Raw genomic sequence first — 16176 nt, forward strand, 5'->3', positions numbered from 1 at the left:
CCGTCTCTCCATACACTACACACAGGAGAGCTACACCCGTCTCTCCATACACTACACACAGGAGAGCTACACCCGTCTCTCCATACACTACACACACACAGGAGAGCTACACCCGTCTCTCCATACACTACACACAGGAGAGCTGCACCCGTCTCTCCATACACTACACACAGGAGAGCTACACCCGTCTCTCCATACACTACACACACAGGAGAGCTGCACCCCTTTGTCTCCATACACTACACACACACACACAGGAGAGCTGCACCCGTCTCTCCATACACTACACAAGCTCATTGCACAACACTGCCTCAGGAACTGTCCAGAGCAGCAGCAAATGCCCATTAAAAACTCCCGCTCTGTACAGTTCCTGACATGGACAGAGGTGGCGGCAGAGAGCACTGTGCCAGACTGGAGAGAATGCACCACTTGCTGCAGGACATACAGCAGCTAATAAGTACTGGAAGACTGGAGATTTTTACATAGAAGTCTACATAACCTTCTGAAACCAGTTGATTTGAAAGGTTTTCGCTGGAGTATGCCTTTAAATCAGAAAATACCCCAGCATCCAGGTGTATGATGGAGAAGGCAGATACTACTACAGGTTACACACAAGTCCCTCATATAGAAACCTGCTGCAGCCAGAGCTTTGGGCTTTTATTCAGAAACACAGGTCTACGTACAGCATGGAAGCTCTAATCTTATCCTGCCAGTAAGTCCCTTATTCATTAAGCTTCATATATTGGAGCCGTGGTGGCAACATACAAAGATGGATTCTTTATCAGCAGGGAAGGTAATGACCTCATCGGCCATAATGATGTAACAGCAATGAGCCCCCCTGCAGTTATGATGTCATCTCTCTAGACAGACCGCTCTCCTGGCACCTAATGATCTGGGCTCAGAGGGTCCATCACCACAATGTCAGGTATGCTGGTGTGCACAGGTGGCAGCACGTGATTCCCAGCAGCCATAAAGGGATTACACGACCTGCCACAATCCTTATGGATAGTGAGATTAAGGCAGACACAGAGTGGCCGCTTATGGGGTGTTAGGAACCCCTAAGGCTCTACAAGATGGCACCACTATGGTCCTGTGACCAGATGGTGCTGTATGAGACCTGGTTAACAAGGCACAAGATTTCCATAGACTCCACACACTTCCCAGTAAGATCTGCTGGCAGCTATGTGTGAAATAAAGAACCAGCCCCAAGATGAATTTATGGAATCTTCTTTATTATGTACAGAACAGCTGTGAATGTGCAGTACATTATCCAAGCTTTGTAGCCAGTTCCTTGGCCTTTGCCTTTTCAAGCTTGGCGATTCTGGCCACGGACTTTGGGCCCAAAATTCCGCCTCCCCAGTGACGACGGATCTGTAAGAAATAACAGGAGGTTATAGATACACTATACAGGCCAAATGGGGGTTCAGACACTTCTGTATAGATCAGCTGACAGGACAGGGGTGGTTTCTCTGACATTAAACACAACTTGTCTGTAATTCACTAAGGCTGCATTCACACTTTCAGTGTTCTGCACGGAACACGGACGTGGAATGCCTGTAACGGACTCTCTCCCACCTGGGCAGCATCTAATATGCCGAGAGCGGGGGAGCTGTACACAAGCGCTGTGCTGTAATGACAGCGACGCTCCCAGAATCTTCTCACAGATGCTGCTGGGGCGGGGGGGAGAGACCGTTACAGGCATTCCACGTCCGTGTTCCGTGCAGAACATGTAAACACAGCCTTAGATTTAAAAAAAGTTGTATCTAATTGAAATGTATATTGTGAAGTGCGCTGTAAGCCACCATTTTGGTGTTGTTAGTGACCGTCACTTTTGCAGCATTGTGTCACAACGTTCCCCATTTGCATTAAAATTAATTTTAGCCCAAAAATTGCAAAATCAAAGCTAAAGTAATTTATTTTAATGCTAAAACCAAATTTTGCCTTTTGTGTTACTTTAACACAAATCTGAGGTGGAATAACGCGACAGGATAGACCGGACAAGTCCTAAGACTGCATTTACACATCCTGTAAAATTGTCCGTTGTTAGATATGCAAAACGGACAATTTAGGAACCATGCAAATCAATTTATTCACATGAGCTGCGCTGCAACCTCCACCGCAAAAATAGGGTGAAAGTCCTGGCCTGTAGGGACAAGGACACCAAAGTCACTAGCAAGCCGACCCCTTTCACTGGACCTCCAGAGTTGTCCCTTCAACCCTCCTGGCAGCAGCCTCTTACCTCGTCATGTCGGTCATTGTAGTTGGTCTTGACGGCCTCCACTAGTTTGGCAAGCGCTCCCTTATCCTCCCTGCAGAAGAAAACAAGTGGTGAGAGAGGCCAGGAGCCATCATAAAGTGCACCCCCAGGCCTCACAGCTCAGGGTTAAAAAGCTCTGAGAACCACACAGTGCCATTCAGGTGAAGAAATTCAGACATCATAGCTGAGAAGCTGCAGGGGAGCTGTTGAAGGCAATCTAGCACTTACGCGCTGACTTGTGTGAAGGCCACGCTGGTGCAGGTCTTCCTGTGGACAAGGCGGCCCAGTCTGGCCTTCCCCTTCACTATGCAGTACGGTACTCCCATCTTGCGGCACAGAGCAGGCAAGAAGACCACCAGCTGTGAAATAAGTAAAGTGTCAGCCCCGGTGATGAGAGCAAAACCCCCCCACAGTGTCTGCAGTGGCACAGCCCGGAACTGCTCAGGGTTAAAAAGCTCGGATCTAATCTTCATAGTGAGTCAGGTGAAGAAATTCTCACATCATTGCAATTCACAGGCAGAGAGCCGCATTCGAATACCCCAAATCCCAGTGCCCCTCCCCCCAGCAGCCACATACCTCAATAGGATCTACATCATGTGCAATGACGACTAGCTGGGCCTTCTTGTTCTCCACCAGGGTGGTCACTGTGTTAATACCTGAAAGACAAACCTATCAGCTGGGCTCACATCTGATGGACCCCCACCCTGGACTACACCATTGCTCAGGGTTAAAAAGCTCGTGTTTTGTTCCACACAAGTCGCTTCAGGTGAAGAAATTCAGACATCATTGCAATAGACCGCGACCCCATAAACACCCCCCACACACATACCTGCTCTGAGCACCGGGGGCCTCTTAGTGGGAACATCTGCTTTGCCGGCAGCTTTTTGCTCAGCTCGGGCCAGGAGACGCTTCTTCTTCTCTTGCTTGGTCTCAGGTCGGTATTTGTGGGCCAGTTTGAAGAGCTGAGTGGCTAAGAAAACATGGTTGTGAGCAGGGGAGGGGCTGGAGGCCATCATGTGACTGAGTACATTGTGCATCAGAGATCTTGGTGGAAGAGTGTAATCACAGCTCCATCAGATAGCAAATATCAGACATCATGTGCACGGCGGCCAAGGGCTACATCTACAGCCTGCAAATATCAATCTTGAACATGGGGCCACATTTACAGGAGGTACCCTAGAACAAAACCTCCCCCTACACACACACCACCCCTGCAGACCCCCACAGACCTAACCCCCCCATTCACACACACACTGCAGACCAATGTCTGAGTCCCAGATTCACTGCTACCATCAAAGCCCAGATAGTGAATGTAGCAAGACCCCCCCCCCCTCACCCCCCTAATAGTGGAGGCCCCTGCCCCATTATCCTCACCACTGACCTGTCTGCCGGTCCAGGGCCTGGGTGAACTGGTTGATAGCAGGAGGAACCTTGAGACGCTTGTATAGGATAGACCTCTGGCGCTGGAGCCGGATGTAGCGTGGCCATTTTACAAAACGGGTGAGATCTCTCTTGGGCTGAATGTCCTGACCTAAGGGAGAAAGGAGGGTTAAAGTGTCCCTGTAGTTACAAAAAAAAACAAAAAAACTACTTTTGGCCTCAGATGTGTCAGGAGTTTTTTTGGGTCCAGGTCTGTGTTCACACTTGTATCAAGCAGGAGAACGAGCCTGGAGAAGCGCCGCAGCCCAACCTCTTCCTGCTGCGAATTAGACAGAGCCGGACTTAGACAAAAGTAATTCCTACTATAAGAGGGAAGAGGATGTGCTGCGGCGCTTCTTCTCCAGACTGGTTCTCTCCATCGGTCCAGGTCTGTGTTCACACTTGTACCAAACAAAACTTCTGACAGTTCCCCATGATGTCAAAAGTTTTTTGTAAAGACCGTGACAATAACGCGAATCTGTGACCCCCTGACCTCTTACCAAGCTGGTGGCATGCAGAACGTTCCTCTGCCCTAGCACCACTATCCCTAACTGTACAGCCATTACCGCAGGAGGCTATCCTTCCCTGGGTCCTAGCACCGCATTCCCTAACTCTACAGCCATTGTAGTTGGTGGAGCCTATCCTTCCCTGAATCCTGGCCCCACATTACCCCTCTACAGTAATCACAGGAGGCGGAGCCTATCTTTCCCTGGGCCCTAGTACTGCATTACTGCAGGAGGCGGCCACACAACACTGACGCACAGCAGTGCTGGAGCCCAGGAAAGTTATAGGCTCCGCTCCGACACTATTCATGGACAAAATAAAAGTTCTGATTAAAATTGACAAAGGTGTCCTGGATGCAGTTACCGATCCAGCGGTGCCACCAGCTAGGAGGGGCAAACTCACATTTAGCCTCTTAAGGACCCAAGCCGTACGGGTACATGTAGTCCACCAGTGCTTTAAAGCAAGCTCAGGAATTGAGCTCCCTTCAAAGCATGTGGGGACCAGCTGCTATGTGGAGCCAGGTCCTCACTATTAATGGTGAGCCGTGCAGCCGCCAGCCATTAACCCCTGCAGTGCTGTGATTGCAGCACTTACATCAGGGGCAGGAGCTGTGCTCCTGTCACTGACCGATCATTGTATCTGACTGCCAGAGGACTCTTACCTTCCTCCTGGCAGTCAGATAGGCAATCAGTGTATAGAGTCTGCACAGGCCAGCTGTATGTAATGATCACAGATAACACTGATCAGTGCTATGGCCACAGGCAGGCTGTATGTAATGATCACAGATAACACTGATCAGTCCTGTGCTATGGCCACAGGCAGGCTGTATGTAATGATCACAGATAACACTGATCAGTGCTATGGCCACAGGCAGGCTGTATGTAATGATCACAGATAACACTGATCAGTGCTATGGCCACAGGTTGTATGTAATGATCACAGATAACACTGATCAGTGCTATGGCCACAGGCAGGCTGTATGTAATGATCACAGATAACACTGATCAGTGCTATGGCCACAGGCAGGCTGTATGTAATGATCACAGATAACACTGATCAGTGCTATGGCCACAGGCAGGCTGTATGTAATGATCACAGATAACACTGATCCGTGCTATGGCCACAGGCAGGCTGTATGTAATGATCACAGATAACACTGATCAGTGCTATGGCCACAGGCAGGCTGTATGTAATGATCACAGATAACACTGATCCGTGCTATGGCCACAGGCAGGCTGTATGTAATGATCACAGATAACACTGATCCGTGCTATGGCCGCAGGCAGGCTGTATGTAATGATCACAGATAACACTGATCAGTGCTATGGCCACAGGCAGGCTGTACCAGAAGATCACAGATAACACTGATCAGTGCTATGGCCACAGGCAGGCTGTATGTAATGATCACAGATAACACTGATCAGTGCTATGGCCACAGGCAGGCTGTATGTAATGATCACAGATAACACTGATCAGTGCTATGGCCACAGGCTGTATGTAATGATCACAGATAACACTGATCAGTGCTATGGTCACAGGCAGGCTGTATGTAATGATCACAGATAACACTGATCAGTGCTATGGCCACAGGCAGGCTGTATGTAATGATCACAGATAACACTGATCAGTGCTATGGCCACAGGCAGGCTGTATGTAATGATCACAGATAACACTGATCAGTGCTATGGCCACAGGCAGGCTGTATGTAATGATCACAGATAACACTGATCAGTGCTATGGCCACAGGCAGGCTGTATGTAATGATCACAGATAACACTGATCAGTCCTGTGCTATGGCCACAGGCAGGCTGTATGTAATGATCACAGATAACACTGATCAGTGCTATGGCCACAGGCAGGCTGTATGTAATGATCACAGATAACACTGATCAGTGCTATGGCCACAGGTTGTATGTAATGATCACAGATAACACTGATCAGTGCTATGGCCACAGGCAGGCTGTATGTAATGATCACAGATAACACTGATCAGTGCTATGGCCACAGGCAGGCTCTATGTAATGATCACAGATAACACTGATCAGTGCTATGGCCACAGGCAGGCTGTATGTAATGATCACAGATAACACTGATCAGTGCTATGGCCACAGGCAGGCTGTATGTAATGATCACAGATAACACTGATCAGTGCTATGGCCACAGGCAGGCTGTATGTAATGATCACAGATAACACTGATCAGTGCTATGGCCACAGGCAGGCTGTATGTAATGATCACAGATAACACTGATCCGTGCTATGGCCACAGGCAGGCTGTATGTAATGATCACAGATAACACTGATCAGTGCTATGGCCGCAGGCAGGCTGTATGTAATGATCACAGATAACACTGATCAGTGCTATGGCCACAGGCAGGCTGTATGTAATGATCACAGATAACACTGATCCGTGCTATGGCCGCAGGCAGGCTGTATGTAATGATCACAGATAACACTGATCAGTGCTATGGCCACAGGCAGGCTGTATGTAATGATCACAAATAACACTGATCAGTGCTATGGCCACAGGCTGTATGTAATGATCACAGATAACACTGATCAGTGCTATGGCCACAGGCAGGCTGTATGTAATGATCACATAACACTGATCAGTGCTATGGCCACAGGCCAGCTGTATGTAATGATCACAGATAACACTGATCAGTCCTGTGCTATGGCCACAGGCAGGCTGTATGTAATGATCACAGATAACACTGATCAGTGCTATGGCCACAGGCAGGCTGTATGTAATGATCACAGATAACACTGATCAGTGCTATGCTATGGCCACAGGCAGGCTGTATGTAATGATCACAGATAACACTGATCAGTGCTATGGCCACAGGCAGGCTGTATGTAATGATCACAGATAACACTGATCAGTGCTATGGCCACAGGCTGTATGTAATGATCACAGATAACACTGATCAGTGCTATGGCCACAGGCAGGCTGTATGTAATGATCACAGATAACACTGATCAGTGCTATGGCCACAGGCAGGCTGTATGTAATGATCACAGATAACACTGATCAGTGCTATGGCCACAGGCAGGCTGTATGTAATGATCACAGATAACACTGATCAGTGCTATGGCCACAGGCAGGCTGTATGTAATGATCACAGATAACACTGATCAGTGCTATGGCCACAGGCAGGCTGTATGTAATGATCACAGATAACACTGATCAGTGCTATGGCCACAGGCAGGCTGTATGTAATGATCACAGATAACACTGATCAGTGCTATGGCCACAGGCTGTATGTAATGATCACAGATAACACTGATCAGTGCTATGGCCACAGGCAGGCTGTATGTAATGATCACAGATAACACTGATCAGTGCTATGGCCACAGGCAGGCTGTATGTAATGATCACAGATAACACTGATCAGTGCTATGGCCACAGGCAGGCTGTATGTAATGATCACAGATAACACTGATCAGTGCTATGGCCACAGGCTGTATGTAATGATCACAGATAACACTGATCAGTGCTATGGCCACAGGCAGGCTGTATGTAATGATCACAGATAACACTGATCAGTGCTATGGCCACAGGCAGGATGTATGTAATGATCACAGATAACACTGATCAGTGCTATGGCCACAGGCAGGCTGTATGTAATGATCACAGATAACACTGATCAGTGCTATGGCCACAGGCAGGCTGTATGTAATGATCACAGATAACACTGATCAGTGCTATGGCCACAGGCAGGCTGTATGTAATGATCACAGATAACACTGATCAGTGCTATGGCCACAGGCAGGCTGTATGTAATGATCACAGATAACACTGATCAGTGCTATGGCCACAGGCAGGCTGTATGTAATGATCACAGATAACACTGATCAGTGCTATGGCCACAGGCAGGCTGTATGTAATGATCACAGATAACACTGATCAGTGCTATGGCCACAGGCAGGCTGTATGTAATGATCACAGATAACACTGATCAGTCCTATGGCCACAGGCAGGCTGTATGTAATGATCACAGATAACACTGATCAGTGCTATGGCCACAGGCAGACTGTATGTAATGATCACAGATAACACTGATCAGTGCTATGGCCACAGGCAGGCTGTATGTAATGATCACAGATAACACTGATCAGTGCTATGGCTGTATTCAGACTGACCAATAGAATAAAGATCTCATGTCAGTTTTACTGTAAAGTGCATTACGTAAGCACAGAACCCTCCCACAACTTGCATTTGTGATATTTTGGGGGTTTCGTCATACATGTTACGGTAGATCAAAAGGCGCCTTTGCAAAGTACAACTACTCCTGAAAACCAACAAGCCGTCACATGGCCCAGCGGCTGGAAAAATAAGAGTTATGGATCTTAGAAGACAAAAGGAAAAAACAAACGCTAAATTGAAAATGCTCCCGGTCCTTAAGACCATTTTGGGCTCAGTCCCTAACCCCTTAGTGACCCATGACGTACCTGGTACATCATGGTATGGCGGGGGGAGTTCAGAGAGGGGCCCTGCCGGGACACCGATCCTTCTGCCCGTGCCAGGCCTCAGTGTCGTAATACAGCCGATTCAGGCTCAGCAATAGATTCCTTTGGCCTGCAGCAGGCCAAAGGAATCTATCACCGAACAAATGGATCAGTGCTGTGTATATACACAAGTCCCCCAGGAGGGGGGGGGGGGGGGGGGATCAGTGCTGTGTATATACACAAGTCCCCCAGGGGGGGGGGGGGATCAGTGCTGTGTATATACACAAGTCCCCCAGGGGGGGGGGGGGGATCAGTGCTGTGTATATACACAAGTCCCCCAGGAGGGGGGGGGGGGGATCAGTGCTGTGTATATACACAAGTCCCCCAGGGGGGGGGGGGATCAGTGCTGTGTATATACACAAGTCCCCCAGGAGGGGGGGGGGATCAGTGCTGTGTATATACACAAGTCCCCCAGGGGGGGGGGATCAGTGCTGTGTATATACACAAGTCCCCCGGGGGGGGGGGGGGGGGGATCAGTGCTGTGTATATACACAAGTCCCCCAGGGGGGGGGGGGGGGGATCAGTGCTGTGTATATACACAAGTCCCCCAGCAGGGGGGGGGATCAGTGCTGTGTATATACACAAGTCCCCCAGCAGGGGGGGGGATCAGTGCTGTGTATATACACAAGTCCCCCAGGGGGGGGGGATCAGTGCTGTGTATATACACAAGTCCCCCAGGAGGGGGGGGGGGGGGGATCAGTGCTGTGTATATACACAAGTCCCCCAGGGGGGGGGGGGGGGGATCAGTGCTGTGTATATACACAAGTCCCCCAGGGGGGGGGGGGGGGGGATCAGTGCTGTGTATATACACAAGTCCCCCAGGAGGGGGGGGGGGGGATCAGTGCTGTGTATATACACAAGTCCCCCAGGGGGGGGGGGGGGGATCAGTGCTGTGTATATACACAAGTCCCCCAGGGGGGGGGGGATCAGTGCTGTGTATATACACAAGTCCCCCAGGGGGGGGGGGGGGGGGGGGATCAGTGCTGTGTATATACACAAGTCCCCCAGGGGGGGCTTCTAGTTCATGTAAAAAAAAAAAAAAAAAAAAAGTAAAAAAAAGTGTTAATAAAAATCCCCTCCCCTAATAAAAGTCTGAATCACCCCCTTTTCCCATTTTATAAATAACTAAACATGTTCGCCATCGCCGCGTGTGTAATCGCCCAAACTATTCATCACATTCCTGATCTCACACGGTAAACGGCATCAGTGCAAAAAAATCACAAAGTAAATATGTAATAAAAAGCGATCAAAGTCATATATGCGCAATCAGGGTACCGTTAGAAAGATCATGTCATGGCGCAAAAACTGACACCTGACCCAGCCCCATAGACCAAAGGATAAAGGCGCTATAAGCTGGGGATGGAGCGATTGTAAGGAACGTATATTTGGTAACAATGGTTTGAATATACCGCCCATCAGATACAATATAAGTTATACATGTTATATATCGTTGTAATCGTAACAACTTGAACATATATAACAAGTCACAGGGCGAATGGCGTAAACACGAAAGTCCAGAATTTAAAAACAAATTCCTTTTTTTCAATTTGACAGCGCAAATGTTTTTTTTCCGGTTTCGCAGCATATTTTATGGGAAAATAAAGCCGGTCATTGCAAAGTACAATTTGTTTCACAAAAAATAAGGATGAGCGCTCATATACGTCTCTAGGTGAACAAATGCAAAAGCGCAAAAACTAAAATTGGCTTTGACCTTTCACAATTTTACACCACACTTCCCCTTAAGGGGTTAATATGAAGGACACCGCCACTCACCAATGCCAAAGTTCTTTGGTCTCTTCTCGAACAGCGGGTTCACCACCTTCTTCACTTCAGCCTTCTTGACCACGGAAGGGGCTGGGGCCACCTTCTTCCCCTTGGCCTTCTTTCCTTTTGGCTGCGGACACAAACACCTGGTGACCTCACCACATCGACACAGAGACAACACAGCAGTGCCGAACACGAGCATCAGTGATCTTGGTGGATGAGTAATCATCGACTCAGATAGCAAATATTCTGTCATCATCTGCTCGTCCGCAATCCCAGAGAGCCAGCCCCCCCCCCCCCCCACACACACAGGGCGCCGGGGCCCCCCCCACCACCACACACAGGGCCCCCACCACCACACACAGGGCCCCCCCCCCCACCACACACAGGGGCCCCCCCCCCACCACACACAGGGGCCCCCCCCCCCACCCCACACAGGGGCCCCCCCCCACACCACACCCAGGGGCCCCCCCCACACCACACACAGGGGCCCCCCCCCACCACACACAGGGGCCCCCCCCCCACCACACACAGGGGCCCCCCCCACACCACACACAGGGCCGCCCCCCCCACACCACACACAGGGGCCCCCCCCCACCACACACAGGGGCCCCCCCCACCACACACAGGGGCCCCCCCCCCACCACACACAGGGGCCCCCCCCCCCACCACACACAGGGGCCCCCCCCACACCACACACAGGGCCCCCCCCCCCCACACCACACACAGGGCCCCCCCCCCCCCCACACCACACACAGGGGCCCCCCCCCCCCCCACACCACACACAGGGGCCCCCCCCCCCCCCCACACCACACACAGGGGCCCCCCCCCCCCACACCACACACAGGGGCCCCCCCCCCCCCACACCACACACAGGGCCCCCCCCCCCACCACCACACACAGGGCCCCCCCCCCCACCACCACACACAGGGCCCCCCCCCCCACCACCACACACAGGGCCCCCCCCCCCCACCACCACACACAGGGCCCCCCCCCCCCACCACCACACACAGGGCCCCCCCCCCCCCCACACCACACACAGGGCCCCCCCCCCCCCCACACCACACACAGGGCCCCCCCCCCCCACACCACACACAGGGCCCCCCCCCCCCCACACCACACACAGGGCCCCCCCCCCCCACACCACACACAGGGCCCCCCCCCCCCCACCACACACAGGGCCCCCCCCCCCACCACACACAGGGCCCCCCCCCCCACCACACCACACACAGGGCCCCCCCCCCCCACCACACACAGGGCCCCCCCCCCCCCACCACACACAGGGCCCCCCCCCACCACACACAGGGCCCCCCCCCACCACACACAGGGCACCGGGCACCCCCCCCCCCCCACCACACACAGGCCCCCCACCCCCCCACCACACACAGGCCCCCCACAACCCCCACCTACCCCCCGGGGGTCTCCCGCCAGAGCTCCCGGAGGAGAAGACAAGAGTCCTCCATGCAGCCCCCATCACCGCGGAGTATCGGGCGGACCGGCCTGCAGCTAATAGAGGGAACCGGAGACTGAAAGCTCCCAACATAAAGTAACTAAACCTGGAGAAAGAAGGCGCTGAATCCCCCGAGCGCAGAGCGGAGTCCGGCCGGGGACACGGGGCTCAGCCGCCGGAGGATGGAGCCGGATAGGATAAGACGCCGAGCTAGCGCTCACTCACCATGGTGGACGGGGATAGAGAAAGGAAGGAGAAGGCATTGTGGGTAATATTTGTATCCGGGCCAAACTATCGCGACACTTGGAGGCTAGAAACGAGATTTCCAACACAGATTCCAACGAGATTCTCCACACAGCGCCCCCTGGAGGCTCCGAGAAGCTCTGTCCGTAGTATCGGCTATTATTCACCGCTCCAACATTAGGGGTTTCATGGTCACGTGGCCGACAGGATTCTCGCAGTTCGCGGGAGATCAGTGAGATATTGTGAGAACGGTAAGTGCCGGTGCCGTATAGTGTGAGGGGAGGACGGTGAGTGCCGGTGCCCTATAGTGTGAGGGGAGGACGGTGAGTGCCGGTGCCCTATAGTGTGAGGGGAGGACGGTGAGTGCCGGTACCTATAGTGTGAGGGGAGGACGGTGAGTGCCGGTGCCCTATAGTGTGTGAGGGGAGGACGGTGAGTGCCGGTGCCCTATAGTGTGAGGGGAGGACGGTGAGTGCCGGTGCCCTATAGTGTGAGGGGAGGACGGTGAGTGTCGGTGCCCTATAGTGTGTGAGGGGACGACGGTGAGTGCCGGTGCCCTATAGTGTGTGAGGGGAGGACGGTGAGTGCTGGTGCCCTATAGTGTGTGAGGTGAGGACGGTGAGTGCCGGTGCCCTATAGTGTGTGAGGGGAGGACGGTGAGTGCTGGTGCCCTATAGTGTGTGAGGTGAGGACGGTAAGTGCCGGTGCCCTATAGTGTGTGAGGAGAGGACGGTGAGTGCCGGTGCCCTATAGTGTGTGAGGTGAGGACGGTGAGTGCCGGTGCTGTATAGTGTGTGAGGGGAGGACGGTAAGTGCCGGTGCTGTATAGTGTGTGAGGGGAGGACGGTGAGTGCCGGTGCCCTATAGTGTGTGAGGGGAGGACGGTGAGTGCCGGTGCCGTATAGTGTGTGAGGGGAGGACGGTGTATAGTGTGTGAGGGGACGACGGTGAGTGCCGGTGCCCTATAGTGTGTGAGGGGAGGACGGTGAGTGCCGGTGCCCTATAGTGTGTGAGGGGAGGACGGTGAGTGCCGGTGCCGTATAGTGTGTGAGGGGAGGACGGTGAGTGCCGGTGCCGTATAGTGTGAGGGGAGGACGGTGAGTGCCGGTGCCCTATAGTGTGTGAGGGGAGGACGGTGAGTGCCGGTGCCCTATAGTGTGTGAGGGGAGGACGGTGAGTGCCGGTGCCGTATAGTGTGAGGGGAGGACGGTGAGTGCCGGTGCCCTATAGTGTGTGAGGGGAGGACGGTGAGTGCCGGTGCCCTATAGTGTGTGAGGGGAGGACGGTGTATAGTGTGTGAGGGGAGGACGGTGAGTGCCGGTGCCCTATAGTGTGAGGGGAGGACGGTGAGTGCCGGTGCCCTATAGTGTGTGAGGGGAGGACGGTGAGTGCTGGTGCCCTATAGTGTGTGAGGGGAGGACGGTGAGTGTCGGTGCCCTATAGTGTGTGAGGGGAGGACGGTGAGTGGCGGTGCCGTATAGTGTGAGGAGAGGACGGTGAGTGCCGGTGCCCTATAGTGTGAGGGGAGGACGGTGAGTGCCGGTGCCGTATAGTGTGAGGGGAGGACGGTGAGTGCCGGTGCCGTATAGTGTGTGAGGGGAGGACGGTGAGTGCCGGTGCCGTATAGTGTGTGAGGGGAGGACGGTGAGTGCCGGTGCCCTATAGTGTGTGAGGGGAGGACGGTGAGTGCCGGTGCCGTATAGTGTGTGAGGGGAGGACGGTGAGTGCCGGTGCCGTATAGTGTGTGAGGGGAGGACGGTGAGTGCCGGTGCCCTATAGTGTGTGAGGGGAGGACGGTGAGTGCCGGTGCCCTATAGTGTGTAAGGGGAGGACGGAGAGTGCCGGTGCCGTATAGTGTGTGAGGGGAGGACGGTGAGTGCCGGTGCCGTATAGTGTGTGAGGGGAGGACGGTGAGTGCCGTATAGTGTGTGAGGGGAGGACGGTGAGTGCCGTTGCCGTATAGTGTGTGAGGGGAGGACGGTGAGTGCCGGTGCCGTATAGTGTGTGAGGGGAGGACGGTGAGTGCCGGTGCCCTATAGTGTGAGGGGAGGACGGTGAGTGCCGGTGCCGTATAGTGTGTGAGGGGAGGACGGTGAGTGCTGGTGCCCTATAGTGTGTGAGGGGAGGACGGTGAGTGGCGGTGCCGTATAGTGTGAGGAGAGGACGGTGAGTGCCGGTGCCCTATAGTGTGAGGGGAGGACGGTGAGTGCCGGTGCCCTATAGTGTGTGAGGGGAGGACGGTGAGTGCCGGTGCCCTATAGTGTGTGAGGGGAGGACGGTGAGTGCCGGTGCCCTATAGTGTGTGAGGGGAGGACGGTGAGTGCCGGTGCCCTATAGTGTGAGGGGAGGACGGTGAGTGCCGGTGCCGTATAGTGTGTGAGGGGAGGACGGTGAGTGCCGTATAGTGTGTGAGGGGAGGACGGTGAGTGCCGGTGCCGTATAGTGTGTGAGGGGAGGACGGTGAGTGCCGGTGCCCTATAGTGTGTGAGGGGAGGACGGTGAGTGCCGGTGCCCTATAGTGTGTGAGGGGAGGACGGTGAGTGCCGGTGCCGTATAGTGTGTGAGGGGAGGACGGTGAGTGCCGGTGCCCTATAGTGTGTGAGGGGAGGACGGTGAGTGCCGGTGCCCTATAGTGTGAGGAGAGGAGGACGGTTTATAGTGTGTGAGGGGAGGACGGTGAGTGCCGGTGCCGTATAGTGTGTGAGGGGAGGACGGTGAGTGCCGGTGCCCTATAGTGTGTGAGGGGAGGACGGTGAGTGCCGGTGCCCTATAGTGTGAGGGGAGGACGGTGAGTGCCGGTGCCCTATAGTGTGTGAGGGGAGGACGGTGAGTGCCGGTGCCCTATAGTGTGTGAGGGGAGGACGGTGAGTGCCGGTGCCCTATAGTGTGAGGGGAGGACGGTGAGTGCCGGTGCCTATAGTGTGTGAGGGGAGGACGGTGAGTGTCGGTGCCCTATAGTGTGTGAGGGGAGGACGGTGAGTGCCGGTGCCCTATAGTGTGAGGGGAGGACGGTGAGTGCCGGTGCCCTATAGTGTGTGAGGGGAGGACGGTGAGTGCCGGTGCCGTATAGTGTGTGAGGGAGGACGGTGAGTGCCGGTGCCCTATAGTGTGAGGGGAGGACGGTGAGTGCCGGTGCCCTATAGTGTGTGAGGAGAGGACGGTGAGTGCCTGGTGCCTATAGTGTGTGAGGGGGAGGACGGTGAGTGCCGGTGCCCTATAGTGTGTGAGGGGAGGACGGTGAGTGCCGGTGCCCTATAGTGTGTGAGGGGAGGACGGTGAGTGCCGGTGCCCTATAGTGTGTGAGCGGAGGACGGTGAGTGCCGGTGCCCTATAGTGTGAGGGGAGGACGGTGAGTGCCGGTGCCCTATAGTGTGTGAGGGGAGGACGGTGAGTGCCGGTGCCCTATAGTGTGTGAGGGGAGGACGGTGAGTGCCGGTGCCCTATAGTGTGTGAGGGGAGGACGGTGAGTGCCGGTGCCCTATAGTGTGTGAGGGGAGGACGGTGAGTGCCGGTGCCCTATAGTGTGAGGGGAGGACGGTGAGTGCCGGTGCCTATAGTGTGTGAGGGGAGGACGGTGAGTGCCGGTGCCCTATAGTGTGTGAGGGGAGGACGGTGAGTGCCGGTGCCCTATAGTGTGTGAGGGGAGGACGGTGAGTGCCGGTGCCCTATAGTGTGTGAGGGGAGGACGGTGAGTGCCGGTGCCGTATAGTGTGTGAGGGGAGGACGGTGTATAGTGTGTGAGGGGAGGATGGTGAGTGCCGGTGCCCTATAGTGTGAGGGGAGGACGGTGAGTGCCGGTGCCCTATAGTGTGTGAGGGGAGGACGGTGTATAGTGTGTGAGGGGAGGACGGTGAGTGCCGGTGCCCTATAGTGTGTGAGGGGAGGACGGTGAGTGCCGGTGCCCTATAGTGTGTGAGGGGAGGACGGTGAGTGCCGGTGCCCTATAGTGTGTGAGGGGAGGACGGTGAGTGCCGGTGCCCTATAGTGTGTGAGGGGTGGTCGGTGAGTGCCGGTGCCCTATAGTGTGTGAGG

General features: G+C 54.2%; 2 protein-coding genes and 5 non-coding genes across 10 annotated transcripts in view; 1 reads left to right on the forward strand and 6 right to left on the reverse strand.

Moving 5' to 3' along the window:
• Window positions 1–1211: 1211 nt before the first annotated feature.
• On the reverse strand, window positions 1212–10695 carry RPL7A (ribosomal protein L7a). Its single transcript, XM_069986387.1, has 7 exons — window positions 10461–10695; window positions 3639–3788; window positions 3087–3227; window positions 2834–2913; window positions 2486–2616; window positions 2240–2309; window positions 1212–1371 (listed from the first exon to the last, which is right to left on the reverse strand). The coding sequence occupies exons 1-7, from the start codon at window positions 10678–10680 to the stop codon at window positions 1267–1269; spliced, it is 897 nt and encodes a 298-aa protein (XP_069842488.1). The 5' UTR covers window positions 10681–10695; the 3' UTR covers window positions 1212–1266.
• Window positions 2373–2444, reverse strand: LOC138766705 (small nucleolar RNA SNORD36). Its single transcript, XR_011358744.1, has one exon. It is a non-coding gene; the product is annotated as a small nucleolar RNA SNORD36 (small nucleolar RNA).
• On the reverse strand, window positions 2694–2766 carry LOC138766703 (small nucleolar RNA SNORD36). Its single transcript, XR_011358743.1, has one exon. It is a non-coding gene; the product is annotated as a small nucleolar RNA SNORD36 (small nucleolar RNA).
• LOC138766702 (small nucleolar RNA SNORD36) lies at window positions 2974–3049 on the reverse strand. The gene has a single exon (XR_011358742.1). It is a non-coding gene; the product is annotated as a small nucleolar RNA SNORD36 (small nucleolar RNA).
• On the reverse strand, window positions 3290–3360 carry LOC138766707 (small nucleolar RNA SNORD24). Its single transcript, XR_011358746.1, has one exon. It is a non-coding gene; the product is annotated as a small nucleolar RNA SNORD24 (small nucleolar RNA).
• LOC138766706 (small nucleolar RNA SNORD24) lies at window positions 10649–10715 on the reverse strand. The gene has a single exon (XR_011358745.1). It is a non-coding gene; the product is annotated as a small nucleolar RNA SNORD24 (small nucleolar RNA).
• A 1503-nt stretch (window positions 10716–12218) lies between these two features.
• Window positions 12219–16176, forward strand: part of MED22 (mediator complex subunit 22) — a 49750-nt gene continuing 45792 nt past the window's right edge. For 2 of the 4 annotated variants that reach the window (XM_069985899.1, XM_069985900.1), the window contains exon 1: window positions 12219–12395. The gene's annotated coding sequence lies outside the window, so the exon portion shown is untranslated. The remainder of the gene's footprint in view (window positions 12396–16176) is intronic. The other 2 variants (XM_069985902.1, XM_069985904.1) reach the window with 2 other exon arrangements.

The sequence above is a fragment of the Dendropsophus ebraccatus genome, chromosome 10 (genome assembly GCF_027789765.1).
Source record: "Dendropsophus ebraccatus isolate aDenEbr1 chromosome 10, aDenEbr1.pat, whole genome shotgun sequence".
Taxonomy (NCBI): Eukaryota; Metazoa; Chordata; class Amphibia; order Anura; family Hylidae; genus Dendropsophus; species Dendropsophus ebraccatus.

What these genes read in the sequence shown, in the direction of transcription:
- RPL7A (XM_069986387.1), bottom strand. Translation starts at nt 10,680, where the DNA reads ATGATTACTCATCCACCAAGATCACTGATGCTCGTGTTCGGCACTGCT. An exon ending in ACCAAAGAACTTTGGCATTG is followed by an intron (nt 3,789 to 10,460) that starts GTGAGTGGCGGT and finishes TTTCTCCCTTAG; the next exon opens with GTCAGGACATTCAGCCCAAG. An exon ending in GCCCCCGGTGCTCAGAGCAG is followed by an intron (nt 2,914 to 3,086) that starts GTATGTGTGTGG and finishes TTTGTCTTTCAG; the next exon opens with GTATTAACACAGTGACCACC.